The following is a 19,985-nucleotide window of genomic DNA, read 5'->3' as shown; positions in this document are numbered from 1 at the left end:
GCAAAACTCAGCGATACATTTATGCGTCGTTTGCCGTAGTCAAATAAAAGATTTTAATGGTTCCTTGTTTACAAATCTGACGCATCTTAGTAGACAGGATATAAGTGCAGTTTTAGATGAGACAAAAGCTTTATGGACAAATAAAAGTGTCCACAAATAATTTTATATAATGTACAGGTTACGTAATGTCCTGTCGAGTCAAATAATAGTAAAACATAACAAAATAGAACCAATAGTAAGAAGACTGATTTCAAGTTGATATACATGTGTCTGTTATTTTAAATTATCAAATGCTGGAGACGAGCGAGAATTCCCATCAACTGCATTACGCATGTTATTATTTACTGTACAAATATTAGGTATCAAATACTAAATACATTAAAACAACTTCGCTTTATATTTAGAAGACTGAACTGGGAAATACCAAATAAGGAGAATTACTTGAAAGTTGAATACCGTACCTTAAGTTGGAAACGAAATTTGACCCAATTCTTCACATCTTAAGTTGAACATCTTTATTGCAGATACTTTAATATTTCAATCAAACTCGTCACTAATTCATAGTCTCTAGGTCGCTCATCAGACAAACTTTTTTGTACCATACATAAAAGTTCCATAACACCATTCAACGACGTGCCTCGCTTGAATTCTTTTATTGGTGCCTAAATAGAGATGAAAGCTCATATTGCATGTAAAAATCACTACGCAGGGCTAAAATACAAGTTTTTTTAACTTGTCTTCATCGTAGATGTGCATTAAAATTTCCACGGGAAAGTATCAACCTCGTTTTCAGCCTGTTTATTTGATGCTACTGGAAAGTATTAGCATGAAGAAATAAGTGCTTTGCACCAAGTTAACCCTGGTTAACAAACGCTTTTACACTTCAACTATAAACGGTGCAATGGGTATAAAAAAACTCGTCAAGTGTTTTCGTAGCAACATTTTTCTCACAGAAGGTTTTTGTCGTTTTCGTCACTAGAGTCCAACAACAACACTAATTTTGTTTAGAAAAGTTACATAAATGGTTTCCAAAAAAAGCAACATTGTTGCTCACCTGCTTTCGAAGCCATGAGCTTACAGAAAATGGTATTCTGGACAAAATTCTTGCTGTATCACTTGGATCTTTGTTTTCAAAGAGATGTTCAGCCATTCTTTCACCAATTATTTCTAAAATTTTCGTACTGAGTTTCGTCTTGTCCCGAATACCTTGAAATTCCTAAAAACAAATGACTTCGGTCAAATTTTGCTAACAAAAAACGTAGAAAAGAACAACCATTTTAGAAAAACTTATGAATATAAAATAAATTTACTATCTTTGCCTTGGGCGCAGTAAAATATATGAAAGAATAATTTGACAATTTCTTCGTTAAATTGAACTAAAATCATGGCTTTACCATTCCAGCAAGTTTGTACAAGCCAGCCAAACATAATTCACAAGTATATTTCTCCTTTAAAGGTTCAATTTTCATTTCAACTTGTTCAGCTAGTTGAAAAATCGATGTTGACCAATCACGGGATAAGTCTTTAAAACTCTGCGCTCTCATTGGTGAAGATTCTTCAGCGGAGACAACTTGAACCAAAGCGGAGACAGATTTGTGGAAGAACTACAAAAAGGAAAAATACTTTTCAGTTTGTCACAATAAGACTCCTGCAATCAAGTAAGACTAACCATTTCTCTCTCGCGTAAAACTTCAGGCTCCACATCTTGAAATTCAAATGGCAAGTTCAGCTGTTTAAATACGCACTTTTTTTCCTATATGCAACGTCAAAATAAGTAGTTACATATTCGCATTAGTTTTATACGTTCAAGAACCAGGGATGGATTTAGGGTTTGGTGCGCACCCCCTCTGGCCTTTCTCATTCAGGTAGTTAGAAATTATATTTTTATCAAAATTTAGTTAGCATACTTTGCCACTAAGTAAAGTCAAAGGCTTTACACTTTTCATGCCCATTTCCATGATAAACCACAACACGGACACAAACCAATAATGAAGGCCAATCAAGTCAGAATTACAAAGATTAGTAGCCATAGATTCCTGGATAAAAGATGGTGGACAACTATAAAAGAAAAATAGTCTGAGGATCGCGATTTTTTAGACCCCACACATAGAGATATATTTTTTCTAAATGGAAATTACACGTACACTTCCCCAGTTCGCCAAAAATCTTCAATTTCAAAAATCAGTTCCTTGTCATCTTGATCACAATCTTCACTCAACATCTACCATTGAAAAATCATCCAAGCAATGAATGCATTTTACAAAGCGCAGTAACTCAAACGTTCTCTAACTGCAATACATACTATATGAAATACAGATTCTATGATTTGAAATTACCTCTGCTAAGAAATGAAGAATCAGTCTACAATTATTTAAAAACTTGATCACTGCATCACAGCTCATATTCAATGTCTAAAATAAATAAAATAAGTGAATACGTAAATTGTGAGTCAACATACTACATAAGTCATGTTAAAAATAAAACTTTGTTAAAGAATCTTCTGATGATAAGTCAGCCTTATGATACCTTGACACAAAGTCTTTCCTTGGGTGCCTTACCAACCTTAAAGATTAAGACGATTAAAGTAAATAACATTTCTTTAGTTGAACAATAAATATATAGGAATTTGAATGAACATGTATCACTTTTTCAGTAAGAGCTGCAAGTGATGAAATAGATTTGTTTACTTGATACCAAAGACGAACGCAAAGACCTGTTAATAATAAATTGTGTTTAGTGAGGATATACATGACACATGATGGATGGTGTATATTCTAAATCATTAAGTTTCCAAACAAGCTTTACCGTGTCTCAAACTTCTATTTTCAATACACTTGACATGAGCTAAGCCTTTTTTCAAAAAATCAGGTTGCTAGAGAACAACGAATTTGTCATTTACACAGTGTCAATCGTTTAAAAAAGACGTTCAAACTTCTACATGTTGTTATACAGTAGAATGAAACAACAAAAACTAGTTTTTACTTCTTTGTTTGTCAACCACTGACTTAAACATTCTTGCATACAATGAGCCCAAAAGACATCTCGAGACAAACTATGCGGAAATCGTTTTCGCAGTTCAGACAAGCCTAGATATTATAAAAATATAACAACGATAAAAATAAGGAAAAAACAATCCCCCATTATTTTATTTCTACATACCAGGTAGCATTTCGCAAATGGATGTATCTTCATCAGTCTCCAACGGTCGATCGTCATTGTTTGCAGTATTTACGGGAGGACTCCTCTTCAAAGTTCGAAAACCAAGTTTTTCAGGCAGAACGTTGAGACGAACCACATGTTTCGCGATGATCTCAGGGATCCAAAACTGACCGCGACCAAGTATGTCTGAAAAAAAAATTAAAAAGCAAAAGACTAAAATGATATTTTCAATGAAAAACAATTGTTTGACCGTAATGAGCGGTGGTGTCGAGATCAATAGATTGATGTGTTTATGACATTGAACAATGAACATGAGTTAAGCTAACCACTCAAAATAAAACGCCTATTTTATTTCACACCTACCTAAAACATTGAGATTATTAAGTTCAGAGGAAGATACACTGGGCTCAAAGTCCGTTTCCAAATTAAAACAAAATACGACAAGGTTCAAAACGTCTTCTAATTGGTTTACAAGCAAATTCCATCGTTCCATATCAAGTGATACTGATACCCAATCAGCGTGTTCTATTGGGTCATTGTGATCATCCTTAAAACAAATTTATAGATGTAGTAGAAAATGAATAATTATAATGAACAATAAATATCAATACTTCAAGTTTCTTCGCTATCACTTGTTTTTCCAAGAGAACACTTCGACAGCAGACTGCCGCTGACAATGTTTGTGAGGTCACGGATGTTTCAGCAAGTGAGTGACGTAATTGCTCCCATGACGTCATGTCACAATCATTCTGTTCGCCTGGAGTTGAATAGAAAAATACTTTTGATGAAACGTGAAACTCTCGACGCAACAAGTTAAATAAACGATCTTTCAAGATAAGATAATACAAATTTTTATTGGCGTATTTCAACCTACCTTTCATAGAGTTTATGGAAGACATCAAATGACGCAGACAAGACACAGCCGAAAGATTGAGGAGAATTTTTTCTTCCGTACTTATCAACCAATAATTCAACAATAAATGCTGTCCATAAAACATAAACATAGGATTTAATTAAAATACAACAAGGAAATAAAAACAAAAATAAAAATACGAGAATGGAAAACTCACCATAATATCCCAAGAATAAATTCTGGAACTGTCAATAATTAAGCAAAGCTTTTCGATGGATAACAATCTTTTGAATACAGCCTAAATAAAACAAAATAATCGTGAATAGATCAATGATGAATCTCGTATGATATTGTAAGGAGAGAGGGGAGAGAGGGGAAATTTAGAAACATGTTACACAGTCCTTTATTGATGTTGTTGTTTTATACACTATACATACATCACCCTCCCCCTCCCCCCCAAAAAAACAACAACCAATGAACTACAGATGAAACATACTTACTCCAAATAAAAACTCTCCTAAATTAAACAAAAATAGAAAGATCATTGACAAAGGATTTTTTATAAAAAACACGATAAAAGATGTACAAATACTTACCAAGATCAGCTTGAGTCTTGGAAGAAAGATTCTTTCTGATTCTCAAAAAGTGTCCCTCAGTTACATGTGTTTTAGCATCATTCTTATCATTCTTTGGTATTATTTTAGTGACTTCAAAACAACTGAGAAATGTCGTGATTGTCATATCATTAGAGCTTGGTGATTGTTGAGTCTTTTTGTGATTTCCACAACAAATATCCCAGTAACATTCAATGGAATTAAGAAAAGACAATGCTTCTGATGAGGTAATGGAAAATGTCGACACAAGCCACTAAAATAAAAAACAATATATCTTTTAGTCAAAGTAAAAATGCTCATAGTTGAAATGAACTTCCTGAATTTATAATAAGACACAGCTTTTTTACAAGATTCCCCCTGTGGACATCATATCCCCCACTGCGGACACAAAATTCCCACTTGTGGACACCACATTCCCCAGTGAACACCATCTTCCCCCTTGTGGAAATCATATTTCCCCAAAGTGAAAACTATATTCCCCCCCCCCGAGGACACTAATTTAAATAAAAAGTGTTAACATGAAGTAACACGACTAAAACATCATTAAAAATGTTTAAAAAGTTTACCTCCGTTCCCTTCAAGACTTCATCGCATTCACTTTCATCGTCAATCACACCATCCACATTTTCAATACGTTTCTTTTCATCGTGCAATGTTTTATACATATCAATGATCCTTCGTTGTACCTTAGTGTACTCAACTAATGCCTCGATATCATTTGCGTCTTCGTGTTCATGGTCATCGCTGACATTTGCTGTACAACGGAAACAAGGTGTTGATAAAATTCGTGTTACTTGCAACAATTGACATCTTTGAAGTCATTTTTGTTATTACGTTTTTTTGATACGTTTTGCGCAACTGACATCACAGCCTTCTCCAACAAACTCACAGGCATAGATGGTGTCGATAAAAGACACTGAAGCGCCTAACAAATACACCAAACTATTTCAAATTCAAATTTATAACAAATGAACATTATTAAAACTTATCATTAGCCAACCATATCATTGATGTACTTCAACTGTACTGAGATCCATACACGATGTTACACTACCTGTTGCAATAAAGCGGGAACTTGAATTGAAGAAAAGATCTCTAGCACTGTTGTCTCAAATTTCTCGAACGTTCTCCCTTGAACAACTTTTAGGACAAAACAATTTTTCTTAAAGAGAATATCTTTACAAAACAACACTAAAATTGAAGCCAACTAATACTAAAAAACATGAAATTTGAGTTTTCTTTGTTGCTAAAGGAAGACTGTCACAAGCTTTGACCTCATTTAAGGAAAAAGGGACTTACTCCTATTGGTGTGATCTTATCAAAGAAAGACTGAGACCTACTTTCATGTGATTTGACTTCATCTAAAACTGTTGAAAGTTTCGTGAGAAGATGAAGATCTCGAACGCGTCGACCATGTTTATTACTGAAAATAAATACGACGAAAAAGTTTCAGAGAAAGGTTTATTTTCACATTCAAAATAGCGACATACCTAAGAGCACAATGGAATGGTATTGTAAGAATCTTTATACTGCCAGACGGTTGAAATAAAACACAACGCAATGGTTTAGAGTTGACGTCACTGGACTGACTCATCACGTGACTGAGACCAAGGATATGATGACTAATGTTGATGAACCTGATAAAAAGTTTCAAATTAAAAAGAGAGTTTAAATGCAATCTTGCTAACTCATTGAATAATTTGTTGAAGTATTAGTCACTTCAACAAGCCTTCACTTATGTATGTATTCATTTTTTATTAACACTTTCATTTCCATCGTTACCATATGATAAAAAAAACCTGGGAAAGTAAGGTAAACCTCGCCCCAGTGTTTCAACCGTGTACGTGATGTCAAGTAGAAACAATAACACCTAGCACACAATAAATTAGCGTTAAGTTTGTACTTAAAAGTACCCACTTGTTGTTGCGACCCACGTTAAAAGCAGCTGCTCTTGGTCCATGTTCTGATGTCCAAACCTTTAACGATAAAACGTTGTGATAAAAGCTGTAAAATTCTCAAAATAGTAACAGAGTTTTCTCACTTCAAGAATCCTCTCCTCGGAGCATAAATGACAAGGAACAACGCAGTACGTCTAGGATGCGTAAGCTCGGAATTATGATCATGATGTTCCTCCTGTACTGGTACCCAGGCACACTCGGCATCACGATATCCTGAGATGAAAAAAAAACCATTCACATAATAGAAGAAAATAATTGAATAGTTCGTCCATTTAGGACAAAGGCGAGTGTAGTAAATTATCACGAATAGTCAACCTTTCCAAGATCGCAATACAATCCTATCCTTCATGCTCATCAACATAATACGGCCAAATTCGTCAGTGCTAGCGGCTAATCGCCCATCTGGAGAGAGCGTTATAGATGCGCCCTCGCGACGGTGGTCAGCCAAACCGAATCTAATTTTAATGATTGAATAAACTGTTGTGGTAAAGATCAACAATAATTGACAATAGTCAACCAACAGACAAACAAAAATCAACAATGGCTAAATAGAGCTAAGGTCCAGTGAACATGAAAACGAAACTTTTTATTTAAAGTTAAGAAGTTTAACCGTCCTTCTCCATAATTGATACATACCTTAAAGAAAGAGATGATCCTTTTTCTACTTTTGGTTTATTCTTTGCCTTTTCATATGTTTGTTTATCGTCTACTTTACTTTCGGTCCATCCAAACCATCCACTGAATAAAATAACAAAATAAGATACTGAGTAAGACAAGAACTTCACCCACTGGACCACAATTTATTTCTATCTCTTACCTAGCAACAGATAACTTGGACAAAACAGCAGATGTCAACTTGGTGGCAACCTCAAATGCTACCTCAGACATTAAAGGAATGCTGCCTTCATCTAGTGCAGAATAAAGACCAACAAAAGGATCAGCACCTGATGTTACAAACTGTGATATCGACGGTGGTGATGCTCGTATTTTAGCATCACATCCACCAATTAACGAGGCATTCTGAAGGTGGTCAAACAAACTTGGCGTAACCACACCTGTAAAAAATTGCGTTGAAATAGCTCAATTTAAGAATTGAATAAAACATCAAAAAGATATGACTGAAAAACTGTTTGTGTCACTACTGGTGGTCTTGAGGTAGATGTGGCTTTACGATTAAATTACATTATGACAATAGTTACCACAAGAAGCAATATCTGTAATATTCTTTTGTCCCTTCAAATTCCACTTTTTATAAGCAAGGGGAGGTGGTCGAATGGATTCACCTCTTCCACTAGCTTGCACTAAAAAATTGAAAACAAATGCCTGATCACTCCAGTTCTAATGAAAGCAAGAGCCCAGTTTTTATTCTAGTAATATACGTACCTCTAGCAAGCTGATTTCGACAGCCTCTCAATGACTGATAAAGACTAAAGCCATCAATAATAACAAGTGATGTAGGATACAATATGACCAGTTCCTCAACTTGTTCAAAGTTGATGAATGAAACATCAGGTTGCCATGTCTGACATTTCACTTTCAACACTGGATCTTCATGTAGTAGTTGATGCAACAACAATGAACCATCCTAAAGAGAACATGTTAGGGCACTTGGAAAAGAGCATAAGTCAAACTTAAAGGAATTCAATAAGTTTACCTGTAAGTAAAAGCGTATATAACCTGATGTAAAGCCTGCTACAATACACGTCCAATCAGGAAATCCTTGGGAGCTTCTATTTCAATAAAACAGTACAAGGAGAAAGTTTCAGTGCCAGCAAAGAAATAGTTTTAAGAAATGGAGGAGAAAATACTTATGTTGTGATGCCAATGGTATACATATTATACTTGAAATACATTCACTAAAAGAAAGGAAATTTATTACAAAATGTCTCAAGTAGCACATAAATTATACAAAAATATCAAATAAAAACATGCTTTATATAATTACTAAAGGAAAATCATACCCTTCTTCCAAATCTAGAAGCCCAGACCATGAAATTTCAAATTTAGTTTTTGGCTCGGAAGTTGCTTGTCTGTCCCATTTTGCTGAAAATATTTTAAAGAAAACCATAGCAAATCAAATAATTGCAATTCTTAAATTGTAGTTACACAAATATTAATTTGAAATACATGCAAACATTGCACATTCGTTCATTCATATCAAATGATTTTATATGAAATATATATATTTATATATTGCCATAGCAATATAATAATGTGTTGTAAATTCTCTACAGTGTTTTTTTTCTCACATTCTAATACATACCCGATAAAATAACCAATCTATCTTCTCTCCCCAAAGCAACCAGGTCTTCACAAGGTGAGATGGCGATCTGACAATCCTGTAACCATCTTGTATGAAAATTGTCTTTGCTTTGACTATTCACTTCATTTTCTTCCACCTAGACAAAATATAACGATTAATCAAAGACTAGAATAATATTACACTATGGAAGATATGATAAAGTAAAAAATAATCCACTAGATGACTAGATCTTACTTCTACGCCATCAATAGCATCTTCCCATCCCCAATCATAGTCATCGCTAATTTTCCACTCTACGTAAAAAAATAGCATTGAAAAGTTTTGGAACTTTGATACAGAGCTCTACTTTATAGAAACATTGTTATTCTAGTTCAATAATTCAATCTATATCACCTTCATTCAAAGAGTCTTTACTGTTCACATCCAATTGATACAAACATGAAACCACACGATCCACATTCTCGATGTATGCGAATGAACTTAGGGCACAAGACATTATGCATGGCTATCAATTAATAAATGACTTAAACCCACCGTTCAAGACAATCTGCTTTAACATTTGCTATGGAATTATCGAAGCGTACCTTGCAAACATGAAACAATCGCTATTTTTGTAATTTTGTTTTCTACAATAGGAATAGCCGCTGGCTATAAATACATAAGGCGCAAGTCTACATTCTCAGATTTTCGGACTCAGTTGTGTATTTCAGTGTATTTTTCTCGAAATTACAACTCTTCTGAATTAAAAACTATAAAAAATGGCTATTTTGGGAAAATATTTGGCCGTAGTCTTCCTTTACGCAGCATCTGGACAAGAATCTCACAAAGAAGCATAAAAGCAGATCATAAATGCATAAATAAACACAAGACTCTTGCTATTGATGTCATACAATTCAGACTTTCCCCAACTTTGTAAAAATCAAGACTCGAGCAACTTGATCAAAAGAAGTACTGACAGCAAGACCCTCCTAAATAGAAACAAACATATTCACAATCCTTAGCATAGCTGCATAGAAGAATGAAAGTTATGCAGATTCAATATGGTACAAAGTGCTGACATTTTGTACCTTCTCTGTATTCCAATCCATTGATGAAATAGGTTGGGTAGAAATATTGACATTCTGTAGAAGATTAACATTACCGACAGCCCCCATTTCATTACCTTCACTGTCTTTCACTACTCGTTTTGATGGATATGTGCTTAAATAAAATAAATATCTTTCTTGTCACTCAATAACGTGCAAAAAAGCACAATTTTCAAAATCACTACACAACAAAATTAATTTAGAGTTGGTTCACATATATCAATGAAAACATCACAATGATTGTGTAATTTACATGAAGTACTCACTATTTCCATAAATTGATGGATCCATTGCCACCACATGTAGTAAATATTTCTCTGTTTTGGGGTAGATGACGTACACACCATACAGTAGATTTGTGAGCCTTGAATAAAGAAAAAATGCCTTTACGTAATGCTAACACTCCAGCCTTAAGAAAATTAACAAATAAATGAATGAATAAATGAATGAATGAAAATCTTTATTTTGACACACAAGCCTTGTCAACTGAGGTTGATTTCCACAAGGAGTTTGCTTTTGTTTGAATACAATGACAAAATTTACTAATCAACAAAATAACTATAGAGGTGAATAACTATTGAATAACAATCATTCAATAACAAATCATTTGCAACAACCTCTAGAAACTGACTTTTAGGTACTTTATTAAAGCAAAAGCCTTTAATATTCTTAAACTTATTTTCTGACCTATATACATGCCTACATGAAGTTTCCCATTTATAGACAGCACACATACCTTTTCTGTCAGCATAGCATAGCCTTTCTTGGGATGATAGGTTCTCATATCCCACAAAAAAAACTTAGACTCCAGAGTTGTGGCAACAAGTTTGTTCATTAAAATATCAGAACGATCAAATTGAATATCACATACATGAAATGGAAACATAAATAATGAATATTGTTATAAACTTAAATTCTGTCAGTGATTTCTTACAAAAGAAAATATGCACTTACTCCATTTTTGACGTTACTTTCCCAAGAAAGTGACATGTTCCTTAAGTCAAACAATTTAATATCACCATTATCATAGCCCGCTGCTACTGTTCTTTCTTCAGCATTATAAGCATTTCCTAAGATAAAATATTACAAGAAAGGCTAGCATGTCAGTGTATATTAAGAGCTTGTACAAAAACAAGTTTACATACCAAAAGCGACACACCAACAGTCTCTACGATCTTCATTTTTACAGGGTTCCATATTTGCCACTGGTTCATCTTTTTGCCTTGGATCCCAAACTTTAACAGTACCTTTCAATAATAGAAAATATTTAGATATATAGGACAGCCAAGAAATTAATCAATGGTAAATTGGTTACGAAGTGTGCTTGTCACCAAAGCTCCTAGCATATTCACTAACTCAATCATCTTTCCTAAGGATAAAATCATGTCACAGAAATGAATATATCATTTGTTCACAAACACTATTTACCATCACGACTTCCAGTCACCAATTCTGGTGCCCCTTCTCCTATCCCAGCACCCCCAACGCCACTAATACAGTTGATAATCTCTGTGTGTGCTTTGACTGAGTAGACTGGCAGTTCTGTTTTTTCGAGGTTCCTATCAAGTGAGGATATTATCATATTAACATCATTTCATTACCACTTCATCTCCATTTATAAAGCTTAAAAATACCATATCATTAGCTTTCCATCGAAATTTCCAGTTGCCAAATGTCGTTGTTCTAAGCTGCTTGCTCCAAATGTTCCACATTTAAACGATGTCTTTTTCTCAATCTATAAATTTTAACCCGAGAGAGATTTAAGAAAATTATAACTTGAAATGGTTGAATTTAAACTACTTACATCTGATACGAGCTTCGCATCGCCACGACACACATCAAACACCTGAATGGCTCCTGTTCCTCTGGGATGTGAGCCAAGAACAACAAACTTTGTACTACAAGGAATCCATTTGATATCGAATGCCGTGTAATTCAAGCTTTTTGAAATATGCACTACTACTTGAGGCTTTTGTAGTGCCTCCATATCAAATATGTATAATAAGTAGAAGTTACTTGTCAAAGTAAGCAAATTAAATTTAATTTTAAATAATCTACGAAACTCAAAATTTCCGCCATAGTGTTTAACAGTTGCTATAGTTCCCAGGACTTTCTCTGATTATTTTCATTCGCTGTCATACGATGACTGCTACAGCAATCTGGATGATGATTATGAAAGGGTTCATGAAAGATTCGAAGGTACACAGTACTGACAGGGAAATGTCAATAAACCATATTACATGATCGAATCAGACGCTATACCATTGACCATACGGTAATATGACACACTCTACAGACATATATCGTTTAATATATCTTAAACTTCACTAAAATCATAAAATAAGCGGAGAAAAATATCTTGCAACACTGGATACTGCAAATAATGTGTCAGAATTTGAACTCCTTGTACTTTTTGGCAGATTTCCCGCTATCAGTAGTTTTCTTGCGTTTCTAAAAGTTTAGAAACAAAAATATGTATGCATAAAAAGAAACAGACAAAAAATTCATCCTCAAAGTACAAAGTAAGATAAGTACCTTCTGCTGTCTGGCAGCATGTTCAGCAACCATGTCACTAAAATCTTCTTTCTGGATATTCTGTTGTTCACGTAAGGTTTCATCATATCTGAAAAAAAGATCAATGCACTGAGTAAACATTCACTCTAACCTTGAATTTGTGATTTTAATCTTAAGTCAATGTGTGTATCAAAATATTATTAATAAACTTTTAACCTGGCTTGCATTGCGGCTGGATCGAGCTCCAGTTCGCTCGGGTCCAATGCTACCTCAACGCCTTCAGACAAACCTCCCGACTAAATATAAGGAAAATTTATTAAAGGTAAAAAATGTCTATTAGTTACGTAAATGTCATAAAATCTGTTTCGAAATTACCCGCTTGGTGCCAGATGGAGCAGCAGCAGCCTAAATTTATGGGAGAAAAAAAACTTTTTACGTTGTAATAACAACAGTAAAGACTGCACAGTTACAGATGCTTCTACATTTTTCAAAAACACCTTCTTTAAAAAAGTGACCTCCCAACGTGAATTTTAGGGTAAGCATTCATTTTTACACGCCAAAATATTAACTCGTAATTAACATGGATTTAAGAAAATCTTACCGTCGCTAGATCATAAACATGTGATGTTCCCATCATCATTCCACCAACACCAGCTCTCTTCTCTGGTAACACTGTGTACAATGTCTGTTGTTCACTGCCACTCTCCATAGCATCTTCGATATTCTTCCTTTTACGCAACTCTATCATATCCGGAGTCTCCATTCCAGCTGGTATTGATGTCAAACCGCTGGGCGTGATAAGACCCCTTGAAAATAAAATCATTGTCGAATCTCAATTAAAACATGAAGAAACAAAAATTCCAAGATATTGATGACAAAAGTAAAGTTATATCTATGTTTGAAAACTTGTACAACAATGTACACATTTAGAAATCAATTCATTGCAAAACTTAGTTGGACAACTTAGTATACTAGGCTCACTGTGTTATTGCATTGATTTCATTCAATCTACAATAATAAAACTGTACAAACAAATAAACTAACGTTTCAGCAGGAGTGACAAGACCAGATTGATCCGGAGCTTCCTCTTCAGATTCCTCCTAATTATAAAACATTCATTTTAACAACATTTGATGGGCTTGATTTTCAAATTTTGCATAAAAACATTTTTTTGCAAATTAAAGAAAGCAGACAAACCTCAGATTCCTCGGATTCTTCCGACTCAGACTCAAGTTCTCCCCAAAGATTAGAGTTTACCTGTTCATCATCAACAATGTTTATGTCTGTTTGCTGTACACCGAAGACGTCACCATATAAGGGACGTCCATGTTCGTCAACAGGAGGCTTGCCCCAGCCTCCAGCGTGGTAGCCAAATGACGCTCCCTACAATATTACAAAACAAGATAAACTTAAGACTTTTAGAACATTTGAAGCGGAAATAATTCCACGTACCTCAGGGATTGGTGCGTTGAGTCCTGGTATTTTGAGGTTAGGATAGGATGGTGGTGGACCATAACGTTGCATGGCAATTAACCAAGGTGGTGGTACGAGATTGCTCCCCTGAAATATACGGTAAAATTACCATCTAAATGTTTGTTTATAGAAATTAGTCAAAAATAACAACAGATTTCCTTTATGACATCTGTAACATCTACATACCTGACCAGTAGGCATGCCTAAAGCTGTTCTTAAGTCTTCTGATAGATCACCAGGTTTCTTTTGCTTTAATTTCGTCTCGAACTCTTTGCCCTATAATCAAATAAGCAGCTAAGGATGGCTCTCTTTGTCGCAGTTGATTTCAATAAGTATTTTTTTATTTCTATGAATAAGTGAACATCAGAGAAGTGCAGACGAACGAACCTCGTAGTACAGATCGCCATGAATTGTCATTTTTGGTTTTGTTTGCCATCTTTAAAAAAGAAAAAAAGATATCTATTGGTAAGTTGCATAATGAATATGCAAGTCAAAAGTAGCAATTAAACCAACGGGACATCCATGGATGATGAAAAAACACTGACTTTAGACTCTTTTTTTCTCCATTAACTCCTATTTAATTTTGATTTATGCAATATGAGTCCATTTACTTCATGGCAAATTGAAGCATTTTTACAGTCTTTGCAGCAAATAACTAAATCTACTTAGTGTTCACACCTGTTCCTGAGTAGCTGGTTTGCTCGATTTTCCAATTAATTAGAGCAGTTAACTGCGCATAAGCAGCTTACATGAGCATGCGCAGTCCACTCAACCAACTGTTCAAGTTCATAGTCATGTGAACAGCAAACTGAATCTACTTGCACAACTTTCAGAGTGAATAGCTTCCTCAGTTATTAAAGAAATCATCTAAGCATGCAAAAACGCGAGAAAATCCAAGGTCTTTTGCCACATCTATAAAATTTTGTTGCATGTTCTGTGAAAATTGTATCTATGTAGAAATATCATTGCATTAACAAGAAAACGAATGTCAAAATCCACAACTACTGTTTTCTTCTTATTAATCATAATACTTTATATAATCAGATCCAATCTGTAATGGGTATTGATACATATGTCTAAATATTTAGCATCAATGAGTATCACAATTTTGTTTTGTTCACTTACTTGAAAAATGCATCGTGAAGTTTTTGATAATCAATATCAATCTTCCCCATTTTAGGTCGAATCTACAAAAAATATATAAAACTAAGTCCATCTATTCTGTTCAAGGGCATCACTAACGCCGCCCCGCCAAAAATGAAGGACGTTTTGGTAAAGTATGGAGGGTATGGAGGAGAAGGAGAAAAGCAAGCACCTTTTCTCGCATTTTTGCTTTCATGTTTTTTGCATCTTCTTTCTCTTGCAAAGCCTCTCTCATCTCCATTATTCCCGTTTTCTGTAAGAAAAATAAGATTCATCATTACAACAATTTCTTTCAAAGACAAAAACATCAAAAATGGTCGCAAGTACACGAAAGTGAAACAATTTACCTGTATGAAATCAGGAAGTTGAAATGGTGGTTTAATGATACCACGTTTCCCCTTTAAAAATATACAACAAAATAAAGTAAAACGAAAAACAACCAAACATGTTTTAAGGTAAACAATCAAACCTGTAGAAATTTTCTTTTGAAACACCAATGACGTGGGACAGGAACTGTATTTCGACATGCCTGGCGAACAAATGAAAACAGAATCTTTTTTAAAGGGTTTTGTTAACTCAAAATCAAATACAAAAAGATCAAACATACCTTAAGATAAACAAGCAACTTTGGATCAGGTGCTGTGACGTCATGCATTTCAACAACGTCTGGGCGATGGATTGTCTAAAATAATACCATGGAAATGACATAGATAAAAATAATTATGGCAAAAAATTGTTATTCAAACCTGTTTTAATTCAGCAACACTCATTCTGTTTTTCAGTTTCAATTTCTTTTTTGACATTTTCTCTACTTTATCTCCTGATTCTTCTTCCTGAAGATTAAACACGTTGAGAAACATGCATTGTCCATCATTATCCTCATTTCAAATCCATCATTGTACCTAATGTTTCTATTTTGCCTTACACATTACCTTTTTCTTCTGGTCTTCTTCATCACTGTCCATATCCATTTCATCATCATCATCCTTTTGCATAGTTTCAGCCTGAAGTCAATGATGTTTTAAAGTAAAGAACACAAGACAGAAACAAAATTCAACTGTAAAGAATTTTGTAGCTTTATAAATATAGCATTATATTTTTATTGTTAAGTAGAATTTTTAATCTGAAGATATTCAACATAAAAAAGAGGACAATCTTTTCATGCATAAGAATAACTCTCACGCTTTGTAGAAAAAACTGATGAAGACATAACTGTTTTTAAAACTAGTGTAGTGCTAGCATGACAATGATTAATAGCCATAAACAGTCATTAATAATAAATTTCCAGTACACAGCAATAGCAAAAATTAAACTTACATTCTTTGCTTCAGTCTTATTCTTTCCTTCATCTTTTCCAGATTCTGATTTCTCATTTAACTATAAAAATCATATTAAGTGTACAATTTTTGTCTTCATTAATCAATCCAGCAACATGTAGGGTAACTTATGGGAAAGGCAGTCAATTCACTCAAACTAAAACCATGTTTAGTAAAACTGATTAAAAGATAATGAAGATTCACCTTAAAGCTTTCAAATATAGAAGCAAACTGAGCATAAATTGGATCTCTAACATCCAAAGTTTCTGTCACATACTCAACTTCGATGCCCTCATCTTCAGGTGCTGCATCATTTTGAACCTATGACAAGCAAACCTATTTGAAATATTTGTTTGAAGAACTCAAAACTCATAAATTAATCTATGTTACTTGTGTTTGATCAACAATTCTTTTCTTTCTTCTCTTCTTTTTTTTCTTTTTCTTTTCCTAAATGTAAGGAAATAGTTGTTAGTTTAACTTAAAAAATTTTCAACATATCATTTTATAATTACAATAAAACACCTGATGAGATTCAGAAGACGGGATCCCTTCATGTTCATAATGATCAACGTCATACCCTGAATCATCACCTCTTTTTCCAACTTGAACCTCTTCATTTAGTTTTCTTTCTCTCATTTCCACAACAATTTTTGCTTTGGCCTTAGCCTCAGCAAGAGGGTCAACCGCATGTGGTGCGCTTTCTGTGCTGTGCATCTCCATTCTTGGTGGCAAATCAGAGGAAGGTAATGTGGCAGAAGACATCATGACATCCCCTTCAGAAATTTTATCACCAAGTGGAGACTCATCATTGTTAGATGGTAAAGATTTATCATTAGATAGTAAAGGTTCATTGTTAGGGGGTAAAGGTTCATCGTTTGATTGTAAATGTTCATTTTTTGTTTTTAAATGTTCAGTGTTTGATTGAATAGGTTCAACGTTTTTAGGTAAAGGTTCAACTTCTAAAGGTTCAACATTTGATGGCAAAGGTTCATTGCTAGATGGCATTGTTTCATCTTCAGATAGTAAAGGTTCATTGTTTGTTGATGAAGTTTCATCGTTAGTTGCCAAAAGTTCATCATTAGATGGCAAAGGTTTATCATTAGATGGCAGAGGTTCATCATTAGATGATAAAGATTTATCAATAGATGAAAAGATTCATGGTTAAATGGCAAAGGTTCATCATTGGTTTCTTTGAGTTTCACTTCATCAAGTTTTCCTACATTTTCTTCTGTTGTGAGAATATTGTCAACTTTTGGTTTCTCTTCCAGTGCTATAGTCTGTTGTGAAACTTCATTAGCAGCTTCAAGTTTTCATTTATTGGCTTGCCTTGATCAAAAGCTGTCATCACAATTTCTGGGTTGTTGACAAGGCTTTCTTCAACTGCTCTGGTATCCATGGTAACTATATTGTCTGAATATTCCAAAGTCGCATCGGTATTACAGATGGCGACTGGCTCTTCAACAACTATTACATTTTGCTGTTCTGCAGAAGTTGCGTCAATGTTAGATTCTAAAAGATACAATTAATGTGGTCAAGAATCATTTTGTTGTCAATATAACATTACAAAAGCTTGCAAATGCACAAACCATCTTCAGAGTTTTCATCATTTCTCAGCTGTTGCTCCAAAGCCTCAAAATTTAAAATAAAGCATGTCTAAACTTTCATATATTACAAAAAAACAGCACGAAATTTATTAAAATGAGCTTTGTGCATACCTTAGCTTCTAAAAAGGATGCTAGTCTTGCCACAAGATCAGCCTTTAGTCCTAATAAAATAACATTGAATCATTGAGAACAACAAAGCCGTCAATCAAAAACAAAATAGCCTCAGTATATACCTGTTGTTGGAAGTCCAAGAGTAGACAGTCGCGATTTCAATTCGGCAACTTTAAGCTTTTTTATTTCAGTTAAGGTCAATTCTAATGTCTCTGGTGTGTCCGCCATATTTGATAACTCAACAACGTGTTGGTGTTACCACTTCTATATAGACATTTCTCTATTGAAGTTGTAAAATGTTGCATAGTATTTTTTAATGTAATTACATATTTTATTAAATGTTTTCTGAATAAAGAAAATTCTCATTCAATTCTCTTTTCACATTGCTGTTCGACCGTTATCAAGGATTACTTACTTACTGCTATAACTTTCTAGCGTATTTCAAAATTTGAAATATGGAAGCACTCTCCTTGTGCAGACTCATTTCTTCATTTTCTTCTTCATCATGAATCATCACGCACACTACTCAAAAACGGATCTTACAACTGTTTCAGTCTTGAGCTCAATAATATGGAGATTCACTTTCTTGGTACAGGTGCTGCCAACCCCTCTCCAACAAGAGGGGCTTCAAGTATTGTTATTCGGCATCCAACAGGATCATGTTGGATGATTGATTGTGGAGAAGGAACACAAACACAAGTCATGAAAAGTAACATCCGACCTGGAAAGCTTGAAAAGATATTTATTACACATTTGCATGGAGATCATGTATTTGGTTTGCCTGGTTTGTTATGCACCATTAGTTTAAATAGTCCTTTAGGAAGGTCCCCAATCATGATATATGGTCCGAAAGGTCTTGGACAGTTTATTAAGACAACACTAAGTCTATCAGGCTCACAGTTAAATTTTTCTTGTGTCATTCATGAACTTGTTGAATCAAAAGGTAATAAATGATCTTGTGGAATGTGTTTGCTCTTAAAAAGGAAAGTAAAGCTTGATTCATTTATCATTATAGAAGAGATTGATGATTGCTCTGAGATAAATCAACATGAACAAACAATACTTCATAATGAAGATAACCAAATTGAAATCAAGGCAATCCCTCCAAATAAAAATAACACCTGGAATGTCCTGGATGATGGAAACATGACCGTTTTAGCTGCCCTCTTAGAACACAGGATCACTTGCTTTGGTTATGTATTTCAAGGAGAGCAAACAGGGAAATTAAATGTGAACTTGTTGAAATCTATGGGTATACCCCCTGGGCCACTATATTCTAAGTTAAAAAATGGGGAATGTATCATTACCAGTAATGGCATAGTTGTGCAACCAAGAGATGTTCTCATGTCACCAATTCCTGGACGAAAAGTGGTTGTTTTGGGAGACACTTGTAATTCAAGCCAACTTAATGACATTGCTATGAATGCAGATGTTCTTGTTCATGAAGCAACCAACGAGAATGCGCATCAGTTAAAGTGTGTTGAGAATGGTCACTCTACTCCAGGTTTACACAAACAAATCTTATTTCTTTACTTTAAGATTTGCAGTTTTTCCTCACTATCTATTCTATCTTACATCTTTTACAGCCATGGCAGCCAAATTTGCAAAGTCAATCCGTGCAAAAAAACTGATCTTAACTCATTTTAGCCAACGCTACAAAGCAAACAATGAATCCTTGAAGCCAGGCGAAGAAAGTGTGATGAAACTTCTTCATGAAGCGAAAAACGAGTTTGACAATGTCGTTATGGCATATGATATGCTTGTAGTGAACGTCCCACGAACTTCATTTAAATAATGTGCAGATAAAAGCGATTGATGAAGTCTATGATCGAAATTACAAAAACTTTGTTCATCGTCGCAAGTAACTTTTACACATTGATGACAAAAAGAAA

At 34.3% G+C, this 19,985-nt stretch overlaps 5 protein-coding genes across 5 annotated transcripts; 1 reads left to right on the top strand and 4 right to left on the bottom strand.

Moving 5' to 3' along the window:
• Positions 1–110: 110 nt before the first annotated feature.
• On the bottom strand, positions 111–9,461 carry LOC124441769 (rab3 GTPase-activating protein non-catalytic subunit-like). Its single transcript, XM_046992235.1, has 36 exons — positions 9,241–9,461; positions 9,082–9,140; positions 8,848–8,983; positions 8,546–8,627; positions 8,393–8,440; positions 8,239–8,314; positions 7,968–8,169; positions 7,784–7,885; positions 7,402–7,639; positions 7,221–7,322; positions 6,900–7,039; positions 6,668–6,797; positions 6,540–6,602; positions 6,117–6,263; positions 5,967–6,049; positions 5,681–5,766; positions 5,461–5,551; positions 5,193–5,380; positions 4,609–4,879; positions 4,513–4,529; positions 4,230–4,310; positions 4,034–4,142; positions 3,771–3,916; positions 3,523–3,706; positions 3,160–3,345; positions 2,983–3,086; positions 2,806–2,872; positions 2,646–2,713; positions 2,527–2,562; positions 2,337–2,411; positions 2,145–2,221; positions 1,908–2,058; positions 1,670–1,753; positions 1,395–1,604; positions 1,055–1,216; positions 111–662 (listed from the first exon to the last, which is right to left on the bottom strand). The coding sequence occupies exons 1-36, from the start codon at positions 9,341–9,343 to the stop codon at positions 516–518; spliced, it is 4,251 nt and encodes a 1,416-aa protein (XP_046848191.1). The 5' UTR covers positions 9,344–9,461; the 3' UTR covers positions 111–515.
• A 70-nt stretch (positions 9,462–9,531) lies between these two features.
• LOC124442158 (dynein axonemal assembly factor 10-like) lies at positions 9,532–12,122 on the bottom strand. Its single transcript, XM_046992641.1, has 9 exons — positions 11,737–12,122; positions 11,567–11,667; positions 11,361–11,491; positions 11,078–11,179; positions 10,887–11,002; positions 10,669–10,803; positions 10,199–10,296; positions 9,915–10,047; positions 9,532–9,815 (listed from the first exon to the last, which is right to left on the bottom strand). The coding sequence occupies exons 1-9, from the start codon at positions 11,917–11,919 to the stop codon at positions 9,741–9,743; spliced, it is 1,074 nt and encodes a 357-aa protein (XP_046848597.1). The 5' UTR covers positions 11,920–12,122; the 3' UTR covers positions 9,532–9,740.
• A 101-nt stretch (positions 12,123–12,223) lies between these two features.
• Positions 12,224–18,353, bottom strand: LOC124442154 (splicing factor 3B subunit 2-like). The gene is made up of 24 exons (XM_046992635.1): positions 18,216–18,353; positions 18,094–18,143; positions 17,965–18,007; positions 16,901–17,887; positions 16,769–16,825; positions 16,583–16,699; positions 16,380–16,439; positions 15,995–16,066; positions 15,809–15,895; positions 15,670–15,744; positions 15,532–15,591; positions 15,410–15,460; positions 15,235–15,315; positions 15,045–15,106; positions 14,307–14,355; positions 14,106–14,195; positions 13,899–14,006; positions 13,644–13,829; positions 13,491–13,546; positions 13,048–13,252; positions 12,822–12,851; positions 12,663–12,742; positions 12,468–12,555; positions 12,224–12,383 (listed from the first exon to the last, which is right to left on the bottom strand). Exons 4-24 carry the CDS (start codon positions 17,381–17,383, stop codon positions 12,321–12,323), a joined length of 2,160 nt encoding a protein of 719 aa, XP_046848591.1. The 5' UTR covers positions 17,384–17,887; positions 17,965–18,007; positions 18,094–18,143; positions 18,216–18,353; the 3' UTR covers positions 12,224–12,320.
• On the bottom strand, positions 17,649–18,321 carry LOC124441768. Its single transcript, XM_046992234.1, has 4 exons — positions 18,216–18,321; positions 18,094–18,143; positions 17,965–18,007; positions 17,649–17,887 (listed from the first exon to the last, which is right to left on the bottom strand). The coding sequence occupies exons 1-4, from the start codon at positions 18,319–18,321 to the stop codon at positions 17,649–17,651; spliced, it is 438 nt and encodes a 145-aa protein (XP_046848190.1).
• Positions 18,354–18,390: 37 nt separating the features above from the next.
• LOC124442159 (zinc phosphodiesterase ELAC protein 1-like) lies at positions 18,391–19,959 on the top strand. The gene is made up of 3 exons (XM_046992642.1): positions 18,391–19,036; positions 19,109–19,597; positions 19,680–19,959. The coding sequence occupies exons 1-3, from the start codon at positions 18,664–18,666 to the stop codon at positions 19,886–19,888; spliced, it is 1,071 nt and encodes a 356-aa protein (XP_046848598.1). The 5' UTR covers positions 18,391–18,663; the 3' UTR covers positions 19,889–19,959.
• Positions 19,960–19,985: the final 26 nt, after the last annotated feature.

This window comes from Xenia sp. Carnegie-2017, unplaced genomic scaffold, assembly GCF_021976095.1.
Source record: "Xenia sp. Carnegie-2017 unplaced genomic scaffold, XeniaSp_v1 HiC_scaffold_20, whole genome shotgun sequence".
Lineage (NCBI taxonomy): Eukaryota > Metazoa > Cnidaria > Anthozoa > Malacalcyonacea > Xeniidae > Xenia > Xenia sp. Carnegie-2017.
Note: the sequence above shows the minus strand (reverse complement) of the source record. Positions and strands in the feature narration are given on the sequence as shown.

Coding starts and splice junctions, on each gene's coding strand:
- LOC124441769 (XM_046992235.1), bottom strand. CDS start 9,343: ATGTCTTGTGCCCTAAGTTCATTCGCATACATCGAGAATGTGGATCGT. Junction 6,050..6,116: donor CCATTCCATTGTGCTCTTAG/GTATGTCGCTAT, acceptor ATTTATTTTCAG/TAATAAACATGGTCGACGCG. Junction 1,217..1,394: donor TGTACAAACTTGCTGGAATG/GTAAAGCCATGA, acceptor ATTTGTTTTTAG/GAATTTCAAGGTATTCGGGA.
- LOC124442158 (XM_046992641.1), bottom strand. CDS start 11,919: ATGGAGGCACTACAAAAGCCTCAAGTAGTAGTGCATATTTCAAAAAGC. Junction 11,492..11,566: donor GATGGAAAGCTAATGATATG/GTATTTTTAAGC, acceptor CTCACTTGATAG/GAACCTCGAAAAAACAGAAC. Junction 10,297..10,668: donor ATGCTATGCTGACAGAAAAG/GTATGTGTGCTG, acceptor TCTTTATTCAAG/GCTCACAAATCTACTGTATG.
- LOC124442154 (XM_046992635.1), bottom strand. CDS start 17,383: ATGCCATCTAGCAATGAACCTTTGCCATCAAATGTTGAACCTTTAGAA. Junction 15,745..15,808: donor GTGTTGCTGAATTAAAACAG/GTTTGAATAACA, acceptor GTATTATTTTAG/ACAATCCATCGCCCAGACGT. Junction 12,852..13,047: donor ATGTTTATGATCTAGCGACG/GTAAGATTTTCT, acceptor CCATAAATTTAG/GCTGCTGCTGCTCCATCTGG.
- LOC124441768 (XM_046992234.1), bottom strand. CDS start 18,321: ATGGCGGACACACCAGAGACATTAGAATTGACCTTAACTGAAATAAAA. Junction 18,008..18,093: donor CATCCTTTTTAGAAGCTAAG/GTATGCACAAAG, acceptor TTAAATTTTGAG/GCTTTGGAGCAACAGCTGAG. Junction 17,888..17,964: donor TGATGAAAACTCTGAAGATG/GTTTGTGCATTT, acceptor TGTATCTTTTAG/AATCTAACATTGACGCAACT.
- LOC124442159 (XM_046992642.1), top strand. CDS start 18,664: ATGGAGATTCACTTTCTTGGTACAGGTGCTGCCAACCCCTCTCCAACA. Junction 19,037..19,108: donor TGAACTTGTTGAATCAAAAG/GTAATAAATGAT, acceptor TTATCATTATAG/AAGAGATTGATGATTGCTCT. Junction 19,598..19,679: donor GAATGGTCACTCTACTCCAG/GTTTACACAAAC, acceptor CATCTTTTACAG/CCATGGCAGCCAAATTTGCA.